The following is a 13,413-nucleotide window of genomic DNA, read 5'->3' on the forward strand; positions in this document are numbered from 1 at the left end:
GTAGGTCACAGATGCGGCTTGGATCCCGCATTGCTGTGGCTCTGGCGTAGGCTGGCGGCTATAGCTCCGATTAGACCCCTAGCCTGGGAACTTCCATATGCCATGGGAGCGGCCCAAGAAATGGCCAAAAAAAAAAAAAAAAAACTACTTGATACTATATATCACAATGATCTTCTACCTCTCTTTCAAGAAACTCTTCCCCAGGAGGAAAATTAAGATATGCAAATATTTGATATTTATTTAATGTCATGTATGTATGCAACCAAGAACAATTCTTGGAAGAACAGAGAGCACCATCGTTCACCTCCTAACTAATCTCTTCCCTGAAGCTGACTCCTCAACTGCTCAACTTGATAGAGATGACCTGGCCTTACTGGAGCCCTCTAAGTTGGTCACACGTCACAGCATCAAGATTGTACTTTAGCCTTGGATATCAGATGAAGATCAAGAAGGCATTTGGCCTCTGTGGTTGCTGAACGTAATATAAATTAAATGAGGGAGGAATGACTCCTTACCCTTAAGTATACATTGTTTTGTTTTGGCTCAGAAGGGAAATACTAATAAGCATCACAGTGTCTGTGATCTTGTGTTTTGGAAATGGAATTTGTACATTCAAAGTCTACCCAATATGAACAAATCAAGATCCTAAGTTTGCATTACAGAATGTCTAAACATAAGGGCTGCTTTGCTTTTAGGAACATCAAGTATGAGAACAATGCGAATAAAGTATTTGTTGGTCAAAATGGTTAAGGTTGATTAAAAAAAGAAAATAATTTTATAGTGGATATATAATTTTTGTATGTAAATGACTGCATGTTAAGTGCTCAAATAATTGTTTCCATAAAGTCATTTAATGTTTCACAAATTTTTAATGCTAGGACATAGTTTTCAGATATATATACTTTTTCAGAAATAGCATTCAAAAATTATTTCTAGGTCTAACCAAATTATCACAAATTTCAAATTTTTAGGTTCAGAAATAGTACAGCTGTATTGCATTAAAGTTCATACTAGTTTTTTGTTTTTTTTTCTTTTCTCCACTCCACATCCACATCCACTGCCCACTGTCCTCTTCACTTTAGTCCAGGCTCTTAACCACATTACAGCTAGAGAGGTTCTCAGCCCATCTCCCTGCTTCTCATCCTGTCCACTGAAGTCTACTGTCCACAAGCTGCCCACAGCAGCACACTCTTTGCCACCCCTTCCCCACCCCTCTTCCAGTTCAAGAGGCCCCAGAGCTTATAGGTAAAGTAGAACAAACTAAAGAAGGCTCCACCTTGAAATGTACACAATGCCTTGTTTTCCATGCTGGTGCATTCACTAAGACTGCTTTCTAGCTATAGGAGGGTAGAAAACACACACACAGAACATGCCAAAACTAAGGACATCCTGTGATTCCAAAGATGATGTCTTGGGCCAACTATAAGGGAGAGGCAAGTTTCTTGTTCAAGGTTCCTGTTTCATGTGTCTGAAAACAAGTGGTTAATTGACCCCGAGATCTGATATTTGATGTCAGAGGTTTTAAGGAAATATACCCTTGCAGGTTCAGAAAAGCAGAAGGAATAAAAGATGGAAAAGCAAACAAAAATAATTCTTGGATTTTTAATTCCTAATTTCTGCTTTTTAAAGATCAAACTCCATGACAGAACACTGTAAACCAACCAAAATGGAAAAATAAAAATCAGTTAAAAAAATAAATATCAAACTCCAGAGAAGGAAAAAAATTACTTAATTTGAACTTTCAAAGGTAAGATGGGAAAGTAAAAGTATCTCTTGGTTGGATGTTAAAAAGGTATGAGGAATTTGCCCTCTTTCTCTCTTTCTTAGCCATTCATGTAAGGTTCTCGAGATGTCACTGCCGCTGTAGAAGGACCAGTACCTTCTCTCTAAAGACATCCTTGTCTTTAGAGCATAAACATGTATAATTAGAAACTATTATTAGCACAATCACACATTTTTAAAGGCATGGCTCAAAGTATTTCTTGTTTAGTTTATACAAAACTTGATGCCACAGAAGAGGGGAAAGGCAAGTTTGAAAGATTCATGTTGGCAGAAAGGCAATAAAAAAGAATTTTCCTAACTCTGGCCCACCTGATTTCCCTCCAGGTCTTGCATATTTGGGTTCCTGAACAAAACATCCAATAAAACAAAACAAAAAAAAAAGCGTCTCTATCAGATGGTGGATTAAACTAAGGGATTCCCAGTGAAACTGATATTATTTCTTCGAGCTTTGCTTATTCTAATGGGAAAATTTATATAAATAAGAACAACAAAAAAAGAACTGAGGCTTTGCTTTTGTAGTTTAAAACGGGACCAGAAGACTGAAAATCAACGGAACAGCAGTGCTTCTCGGACAACCGAGACTCTATCCTGTGCTCTTCAACATTGTTGTCTTGCCTAATGCTGTCACCATGGGATACTTGTATTCCCAGTGTTTCTTTATCTTCAGACCTTCTGACAATCCTTTTTTTTTTTTTTTTTCTTTCTGAAGAAACAACATTGTTTTTCAAAAGTTCAGCCAGGATGGAGCTTCTGGTAACATGGCAAAGTCTAGACAAGTGAATTAAAAGCATCAGTCTAGCAGTTACCATATTTAGTGCCTCATTAGTTGAGAGGAGCAAATGTCCCACAGAGGTAATCCATCAAGAAATACAAGCTGTTTTCTCAGGCTAGATTTGTAGTCTATCTACCTGGAGATGCTGCTGGCATTTTAATTTAGTGGTAAAAGCAGAGAATTGTTAGAACCATGGTAGTGGAATGGATTCCGTGCCCATTAGCACTAAGGGAAAAGAGGCCATTAAAACAGCAAACATATCCATAGAGATGAGAGAAAATGCTAGTAGACATACAGACCATGTCTTTCAGATTTGGTCCCAGTAAAGACATTCCTTGGTTTCCATTAAGATCATTTTTAAAAATGAAACTGTTGCTATTTCTCTCATAATTAAAAAGTCCTCTTGCACTATGACACAGATAGAACGATACCAAGCCAGTGAGGCTGAAGATCCTTTGTGACCCAAACCAACCAGTGACATTTAAAAAAAAAAACTACAGATTAATCTGACATGATTCATTCTATTCAAAGAACAAAAAACAATCATTACACTTTCTATTTTCAATTCTGCTAACTCATGCTTCTGAGTGTTTGTTATTTTAGCAGCATCTTTTATATCTTGCAAAGCATTTCTCAACCTGCTGTGATTGCTAACTTGGAGCTCAGACTACTAAAGTAGGAAAAAAGAAAAGCTGAAAACAAAACCCCATGCTCCTGCTGTGATTTATGTCTTCTAGAAAAGTCTATCAAAACGATTAATATTTCAATAACTGTGCTATCAAAACGATTAATATTTCAATAACTGTATGCCAGAGAACTCAAAGCTTCTATAAATAGTGTTTCTCCCTATGAAAATACCGAATTATAGAAAAAAATGGCAGCAATACATAGTGAATATATTTTGCAGGTGAATGTGAATTTCTTGAGTGCAAGTGTCAAATAATGGTAAACCTAGGTGGTCACTTTTCTACTAGCTAAGTATTTCCGGCTTACCTGGGGTATGACTCCAAAAGCTTTCCTCCACTGTTGCAAAGTTATTGAATCCCAAGACACACCATCTACTTGTATTTCTCCTTCTGTGTTCAGCAGTCTCAAAAAAGCCAATAATAAAGTGCTCTTCCCTGATCCAGTTCTTCCCAAGAGGCCCACCTAGAAAATCAGAGTGATGGGATTACTCCTGTGACATACAGATACAATACCATAAATATAATCTGGTATTATATTTCAATTAAAAAACAGTGGGGAAGATTTTTCTCATCATCACCAGGGGAAGATTTCACTTAGTCACTCAAGCCTTTTTGCATCCAATTCTGACCAAAATTGATTGGGAACAGAGCAACCCTGGGAGACAATATAGAAACTGACGAAGAGGAACTGAACCTGTGAGGCTAGATTCATTTATCACTGGTATTTACTAATGGCAAAAAGACTGAAAATGCCCCTTTTGCATAGAGAACAAAGATAGAGTGTCTTAATGAACATCATTTCTAAGAATAGGCTCAAGCCAAAGCAGAGTCTTAAAGCATCAATTGATCTAGTTCCAAACATGAATACGAGCTTGAAAATGAATGAATCTGAAACAGTTCTAATATTTAAATAATGTCCATAATAAATTAAGTAAGCATCAAGTTTAGGCCTGACAATAAAGGGTAAGTTCAATGAGCTATATACTCCCACAGAAGGCAGGATGGTCCCTGCCACTTCTCAGCAGATAAGCACATGGACCGGTGTCAAGTAAAATTCTTATATCCATTCTGATGGGCAAGAAGAGAATTTTAGGAAGTGAAAGGAATATTAAGGAAAAGAGAAAACTCTTCTTGGTCTCTAAAGACTATAAGAACCAGCATGGCAGTGGGAAGGCCATGCCCTGCAAGGGGAGAACAGGTGCCCCAGGTGGCAGCAGGGAGCTGTTATGATACCCTCTCAGATCCAGTGCTTAGAGGAAGAGGCTCTCGATGGGATAGAACATCTCTGTAGTCATTAACTAAATACTGAATAAACTGCTCAACATGTGGTGGGTGTTTATTTCTTCCCCCTTACATTATTTCTCTTTCTTTTTTTATTATTATGCCTCTTCACAGGAGAGCTGGACAAATGGTCTTGTTGAGTAGTGCTTTTCACACTACCCATGGAAAAGGACAGTTTTGTTTTGTTTTATAGTTTTCAACCCACTGTTCATTCAGTATGTTAAAAAGTAGATAATAAAAAAGAATTTCTAAATGCCTACTTGCAATTTCTATACTTATCTCATTATAGACCAGAAAGTTTCTAAAACAAAACTGGTTATGGACCACAATGTATGCTTGAGAGCACGTAGAACCTACAATAATAATAACTTATTGAATACTGATTAGTAACCTGGTAGTAAACTAGGCCTTTGGGGAAGCTGATAAACAGTAGTGACACAATTATCCTTCTATGCATCATAAGAGCCTTATAATGAGACATTCATAAATGTCTGTTTTCTGAGACAACTTAAAAAAATCAGATAAATAAAATGTTATACACAACACCCTGTTGAGACTCTTCATACTATTCATCAAAAATGGTAATTATTTTATTTATTCTTGTCTTGATTACTGCTTGTGTTCACCCAAAGAATATAAATTCAACAAAGGCAGGGTAATTTATATTGTTTTCCATTGAATTCTCAGCACCTACCATAGTGGTTGGCTCACTTGATTACTCAATAAATACTTGTTTACATTGATGAAGGGATAGTCAGATGAAAGGATGAGTGGATGGATGGACAGACAGATGGACAGACAGACAGTGGATGGATGGGTAAGTGGATGGGTGAATAGAAGTAAGAAAGGAAGGAAAAGAAGGGAGGAAGGGCAGATGAATGAATAACCTTATTTAGTTGATCTAATAAATAAATGGATATAGTCAATTCTGTTCAGTTATCAGACCCATTTTTAATTTAAAAATCTTGTGGAATTTCATATGGACACTTCCATTTCTGAATCAGCCCATGTTGTGCAAACATATCTCCGTATGTCATGATTTTTCAAACACAACAGCAAAGCTTTGTATAAGTAATCTGAGTATGCACTGTGTAGGTGAGGCATGAGGAAAGGGAAGAGAAGGGAAGTTTAAGAGCAAGAAGTCATCTCTTCCAATGTCACATCAAAAACTCTTGATGAAAAGTTCCTTGAGGTTCAGACTCTTTTGTCATTAGCCAGGATTCTAAAGATTAGGATAAATAACTACATTATTTTTACTTAAGAAGCAAATATTTAAATGTTTAGAGAACTCAGTTTTTATGTTGGGATAAAACTGGATTGAGAGACAATTTGTAAGTCTTTTGTTTAGCTTTAGTTATTAGCTACTGTCTGGTTTCCTGATATTGTTGAACCTCTGGCATTGCATTATGTCAGACATGGTTTTCAACAGCACGTAATCTTATTGGTTCATACCTAACAAAGTCTCCTGTTGTTTATATAATTGGCACATAGCAATTCTTTTCCGGGACTTGTTTTTCTAGGCTTCTCTGTGATCTGTTGTATCAGGGCAGAGTATTTCCCACAAATAAGCTTTTAAGATAGATCCTAATTCCAAGTCAGTGTTTTCTAGTAACTTCAGTGCACCTCCTCTCTGAGAATTTTGGATCAAGATAAATCAAAATGTTATGTGGAGAGTTAAACAGCATTGAGTTTGATGCTAGTTGTAACTGCACTGACTGTACCATGAATAGAACAGTCTCAGGACATTCTTTTCAGAGTGTCTTACTTGCCATTTTAATATGGCAAGAGACTGAAACTAGCTGTAATTATTTTTCATCTCTCTGTGGTCTCCAGAAATCAAGATGCCAAATAAAACAAAATTTAGATTCCCAAAGTTTAATAACTGTAAATTTTATATGTGATACATCTCTGTTTATCACTAATAAAACATAATTCTTGGGAGTACCTTGTGGCTCAGCAGATTACAAACCTTTACTAGTATCCATGAGGATGCGAGTTTAATCCCCGGCCTCACTTAGTGGATTAAGGATCTGGATCTGGCATTGCCACGAGCTGTGGTGTAGATCGCAGATGTGGCTCGGATTCTGCATTGCTATGGCTGTTGCACAGGCTGGCAGCTACAGCTCCAATTTGACCCCTAGCCTGGGAACTTCCATATGCCATAGGTACGACCCTAAAAAACTCCAAAACATAATTCTTAAGGATATGCTCCTCACAAACCCAGAATAAATTACTTAATGATTCAGATGCTTCACATCAAGTTTTATCAAGGCAGAATGTCATATGTATTTAATACATAAAATAGATATTTAGGTGTTTATGCTTCTATGATCTGAATTCTTGATATTACTTGAAATATTTCTGGCATCTCAATATTTTAAAGAGATTACAAATGGAGAAAGCAGGAAAGCTCACCCAAAAGAATAGATCTTAATGTATGATTAAAAATTTAGAGCACTGTCCTGTACTGTGATATAATCAAGATACCATCTGAAGCATTTTGATAAATCTAGGCTTATTATGAAAGACCTAGCTCCAAATTAAAGTCCCAGCCTATATTTTGAGAAGAAAAAAAAAAAGAAAAAAGGAATAGATATTCTAGTTGGGAGAAGGTAATCTGGATGTTAAAAATTTAGGCCAAAATCAACAGCTTTTAAGAAAAAACTACTTGAGATTGAAAAGAAAAATAGGTTGTTTTTTGTTTTGTTTTGAATGCACACTTAGCATGCAGAGATTCCTAGGCCATGGACTGAACCTGGAGCAAACCTAGCTACTTACCATGACAATACTGGATACATAACCCACCGTACCACAAGGGGAAATCCCAAACTAGGATTTCTTAAAAGTTACTTTTATTAAAGTAAAAGTTGTAAAATACTTGCTACGTATTTTTCTCATGCATTGAAAGTAAAATTTAGTGCAGGTTCTGTGAAGTAAAGGCCTAAATTAAAAGCCAAGAAAGTAATAAGATATTACTTATATAGTAATATATAGTAATATATAGTATATATATTACTATAATATAAGTAATAAGATATCTTCCCTAAAGTAATTTCTATGGACAAAGTGTCTAATATGAAGATTTAATGGTATTGATTTTTTCATCTTTCAACCATACAATGGGCTGAATATGTGTCTCTCTTAAACTTATATATATATATAGTCTTTTTAGGGCCACACCATGGCATATGGAGGTTCCTAGGCTAGGGGTCCAATCAGAGCTGTAGCTGCTGGCCTATGCTAGAGCCACAGCAATGCAGGATCTGAGCCGTGTCTGCAACCTACACCACAGCTCATAGCAATGCTGGATCCTTAACCCACTGGGCAAGACCAGAGATTGAACCCAAGTCCTCATGGATCCTAGTTGGATTTGTTAACCGCTGAGCTACGACAGGAACTCCCCATAAATTCATATGTTGAAATTCCAACCTACAATGCGATAGGATATTAGGAGGTGGGGCCACCAGGAGGTGATTTGGTCATGAAGATAGAGCCCTCATGAATGAAGATAAAGCCCTCATGAAGATAGAGCCCTCAGTGTCCTTATGAAAGAGGTCCCAGGGAAGTCCCTTGTCCCCTCTATCAAGTGAAGTTACAGTGAGAAGACAGATGCCTATGACCAAGTGGGCTCTTATCAGACACTGAACCTGTGGGGCCATGATCTTGAACTTTCAGACTCCAGAATTGTAAGAAACAAATTTCTGTTATTTATAAGCCACCCAGCCTATGATATTTTGTTACAGCAGCCTGAATGGAATGAGACACACCATAAAACCAAGATCACTGAAATCTATTAAAAATTAAAAAAGAAATGCCCAAATAAGTCCTTTTTGAATGTTTTTTCTCTTTTTTTTTTCTTTTTTAAAGAAGATGAATTAGACTATAGATGAGCTTGCTGGATTTTTAGACAATAGAAATAATATACAAATGGTCCTCAACTTAGGATGGTTTGACTTAGGATTTTCTAACTCTACAATGGTGTGAAAGCAATACACATTAGCTAGAAACTACTTCAAGTCTTGAATTGGGGTCTTTTCCTGGTCTAGTGCTATGTGGTATGATATTCTCTCATAGTGATGGGCAGCAGTAGCTCCCAGACGGCCATGTCATTATGAAGGCAAATAGCTGATACATTTACAACTATGGTTGTTTTCACTTTTCAGTACAGTATCCAATGAATTATATGATATTCAATACTGTTATAAAATGGCTTTGTGTTAGATGATTTTGCCCAACTATACACTTATGTAAGTGTTCTTGGCATGTTCAAGGTAGGCTAGGTTAAGCTATAATGTTCATGTAGGTTAAGTGTATTAAATGCATTTTTGACTTAATGGTATTTTCAACTTATGATGGGTTTATCAGAACATAACTCCATTGTTAAGTCAAGGAAGATCTGTGCTAAATTTGAGTCTACTTCTTAATCATCATGCAAAAAGTATGTCTGGGGCATCTTGTAACATTTTCATAGGTATAAGGCAAAGCAGTAGAAACTACATTCTTAAGAGAGCTGATCAGAATAACAGCTTTAAGAATAAATTCCTACTGTAATCAATCATAAGACTAGAAGTAGATAGAGGCCACTCAGTCATTCATTCATGCATGCATTTAACATATAGTTAGCTAGGCAATGTGCTAGGCAAAGGGACAAAAAAAAAATGAAAAATAAGACTTCTAGTTTCTGGTCCAGCATATGGGTAACTTGGGTATCTATCCTAACAACAGATTAAAAACCTGAGCAAACCGAAAATCAAAACTCTTTCTAGATCCATCAGAAAGTGAAGTCACAAGGCAAACCACTGCCACCATAAATGGAGAAACAGAGAGAATGACAACTTACTGGAGTAGAAACCCATGATGAGAAACCTCCATAACGACCTGAACCAGGGTAGGAAAACCTAAATTGTCAATGAAAAATTGCCGGAGGCTCTGCATGGTCAAGTCTGAGAGAAAAATCTCCAGGGGAGGCCATTCATAGAGAGGACCCTACACCTTTGTAAGTGTTATCTCCAGGAGCTCAAACACAGTTCATCTCACAAAAGGAGAAGAAAGGGAAAGGAACAAAAATATTTGAAACAACAATGACTGAGAACTTCCCCAAATTAATGTCAAAAACTAAACCACAGGACTAGGAATTTCACAGAATATCAAGCAGGATAAATGCCAAAAAGACTACATATAGGCATATCTACTCAAACTACAGACAATCAGAGATAAAGAAAAAATCTTGAAAGAACGCACTATTACAATTGGAAATTGCAATATTCCTCTATCAAAAATGGACAGATAGAAGTTGGTAAACCAGTAAGAATATAGTTAAACTCTATACAACCATCGGTCAATTGGATGTAATTGACATCTATAAACTACTTTACCCAACAACAGCAAAGTACACATTCTTCTAAAGCTTACCAGGAACATAGGTGATCACCAAGGTAGATCACATTATGGGCCATATGACACAATTTAACAAATTTAAAAGAATGCAAATCATATAAAGTATGCTCTCAGACCATGTGGAATTAAAGCAGAAATCTATAACAGAAATACAGCTGGAAAATCCCCAAATAATTGGACATTAAACAACACATGGGTTAAAGAAGAAATCTCAAAAGAAAATTAAAAATATTTCAAACAAATTAAAATAAAATGAAATTTATCAGAATTTGTGGTATGAAGCAAAAGCAGTACAGGGGAAATTTATAATATTAAATGCTATAGAAAAGAAATATCTAATATATCTAATATAATAATTTATAATTATAGCATAATATAAATACCTAGTACAGAAAAGAATATAATATGTAATACAGAAGAGAAGAAACATCCAAAATCAATAATCAAGCTTCCATTTTAGGAAACCAGAAGAAGAGCAAATCAAATCCAAAGTAGGCAGAAGAAAAATAAATAAATAAAAATTGAAGCATAATCAACTGAATTGAAAACAGGAAATCAGTAGAGAAAAATCAATGAAAACAAAAACTGGTCTTCTGAAAGGATTAATAAATTTCACAAGCTTCTAGGCAGACTAAGAAAATAAGAGTGATAAGACAAATTACTAATATCAAAAATGAAAGGAGATTAAAGGAAATCATGGACTTGGAGAATAGACTTGTGGTTGCCAATGGGGAGGTGGAGGGAGTGGGATGGATTGGAAGCTTGGGGTTAATAGATGCAGACTATTGCCTTTGCAATGGATTAGCAATGAGATCCTGCTGTGTAGCACTGGGAACTATGTCTAGTCACTTATGATGGAGCATGATAATGTGAGAATAAAGAATGTATATATGTATGTGTAACTGGGTCATCATGCTATACAGTAGGAAAAAATAATGTACAGTAGAAAAAAATGGAAATAAAAAATGTTATGTATACATGTATGTGTAACTGGGTCATCATGCTGTATAGTAGAAAAAAAATAATGCACAGTAGGAAAAAATGGAAATAAAAAATAAAAAAGATCAAAAGAAAAAAAAATGAAAGGATACTTACAGCATAAGGAATATGGTCAATAATATTGTAATAAATTTGTATGAGGAAAAGTGGTTTACTAGATTTATTGTGGTGACCATTTCATAATATACACAGATGTCAAATCACTATGTAATGCACCTGAACCTTACATCATATTGTATGTGAATTATATTTCAACTAAATTTTTTTAAAAAGAAATGGAGGTAAAACCACTATATATCTTACTACATATTATTAACAGAATAATAAACACATACTATAAACAACTCTATGCCCATTAGTGTGATAACTTTAAATAAATAAACCTTGAGAGATACAATCCCCTGAAAGATATAATCTGCCAAAACTCATGAGAAGAAATACACAATCTGAATAGGCATATATCTTTTAAAGAAATTGCATTGATAATTGACAACTTTCCAAATCAGAAAGCACCAGGCCCAGATAGATTCACTGATGAATTCTACCATACACTTAAAGTAGAAATTCTACCAATTCTCTACAATCTCTTTCACAAGATAGAAGCAAAAGGAATACATCCTAACTCATTCTATGAGACCAGAATTGCCATAATACCAAAAATAAAGACATTAGGACCAATATTTCTCACGAACATAGATGGAAAATGCTTTAAAATTAGCAAATAAAATACAGCAGTGTATAAAGAGAATTATACACCATGACCAAGTGGGATTTATCCCAGACTCACAAGCTTGGTTCAACATTTAAAAAGCAATTAATATAATCCATTATATCAACAGGCAAGAAAAATCACATGATTTCACCAATCGATGCAGAAAAAGCATATGATAAAATTCAAAACCAATTCTTGATAACAACTCTTAGTAAAGTAGAAATAGAAGGGAAAGTTATCAACTTGACAAAAACAACATCTTCAAAAATCCTACAGCTTTCATCACACTTGATGTAAAACTTGAAGCTTTCCCACTAAGATCAACATCAAGGCAAGGATGCCTTCCTCTTACCACTGCTTTCAGTATCCTATTGGATGTCTTAGCTAATGCAACAAGTCAAGAAGAGGAAATAAAAGGCATGCAGATTGAGAAGAAAAAGTAAAACTGTCTTTGTTTGCAGATAACATTATCTACGTAGAAAATAAAAAAAAAATCAACACTAAAACTCCTGAAACAAGGGATTACAGCATGATTGAAGGATACAAGGTTAAGACACAGAAGTCAATTTTCCTACATACCAGCAATTAACAAGTAGAATTTGAAATTAAAAACAAAATGCAATTGACATTAGCACCCTTGAAAATGAAATACTTAGGTATAAATCTAAGAAAATATACACAGGATCAGGATGAGAACAACTACAATACTGATGAATTAAACCAAAGAAGAATTAAACAGATGGAAAGATATTCCATGTTCATGGACAGGAAGATTCAATATTGTCAAGATGTCATTTCTTCACAACTTGATCTATAGATTCAATGCAATCCCAATCAAAATCCCAGCATGTTATTTTGTGAATATGGCAAACTGATTCTAAGGTTTATATGGAGATATAGAAGACTCTGAATAGTCCACACATTATTGAAGGAGAAGAACAAAGTCAGAGGACTGATACTACTCAACTTCTGTAGTTTTGGAAGTTGACTTAAAAGACTGAAGCAGCTTAATAAGAACACCTTCAGTTTTCCAGCTTTTTAAAAGTTCTCTATAACTCCACTTACGGCCTTTCCTACTGTCTCAAAAAACAAACAAACAAACAAAAATGCCAAAACAAGGAGGCAGGAACATAAAATGGGAAAAAGACAGTCTTTTCAGCAAGAATTGCTGGGAAACCTGGACAGCTGCATGCAAAGCAATGAAATTAGAACACGTCCTCACATCGTGTACAAAAATAAACTCAAAATGGCTTAAAGACTTAAATATAAGACAAGACACCATCAAACTCCTGGAAGAGAACATAGGCAAAACATTCTCTGACATCAACCTTATGAATATTTTCTCAGGTCAGTCTCCCAAAGCAACAGAAATAAGATCAAAAATAAACCAGTGGGACCTAATCAAACTGACAAGCTTTTGCACAGTAAAGGAAACCAAAAAGAAAACAAAAAGACAACTTACAGAATGGGAGAAAATAGTTTCAAATGATGCAACTGACAAGGGCTTAATCTCTAGAATATACAAGAAACTTACACAACTCAACAGCAAAAAAGCCAAAAACCCAGTTGAAAAAATGGGCAAAAGACCTGAATAGACATTTCTCCAAGGAAGATGTACAGATGGTCAACAAGCACATGAAAAAATGCTCAACATCGCTGATTATTACAGAAATGCAAATCAAAACTACCACAAGATACCACCTCACACCAGTCAGAATGACCATCATTAATAAGTCCACAAATAACAAATGCTGGAGGGGGTGTGGAGAAAAGGGAACCCTCCT

At 35.5% G+C, this 13,413-nt stretch overlaps 1 protein-coding gene across 6 annotated transcripts in view; it reads right to left on the reverse strand.

Moving 5' to 3' along the window:
* The window catches only part of CFTR (CF transmembrane conductance regulator), a 190,818-nt gene that overhangs the window by 16,902 nt on the left and 160,503 nt on the right, over nucleotides 1–13,413 (reverse strand). For all 6 annotated transcript variants that reach the window (XR_014833210.1, XR_014833209.1, XM_021078522.2 and 3 more), the window contains 1 exon segment: nucleotides 3,548–3,703. Coding sequence is in view for 4 of the 6 variants with exons in the window: in XM_021078522.2 (XP_020934181.1) it covers nucleotides 3,548–3,703 (156 nt within the window). In the remaining 2 variants the exon portion in view is untranslated.

Source organism: Sus scrofa, chromosome 18, assembly GCF_054392235.1.
Source record: "Sus scrofa isolate SSC_HxYL_T2T_F1_AM1 chromosome 18, Sscrofa_HxYL_maternal_Yorkshire_Landrace_v2.0, whole genome shotgun sequence".
In the NCBI taxonomy this organism is placed as follows: domain Eukaryota; kingdom Metazoa; phylum Chordata; class Mammalia; order Artiodactyla; family Suidae; genus Sus; species Sus scrofa.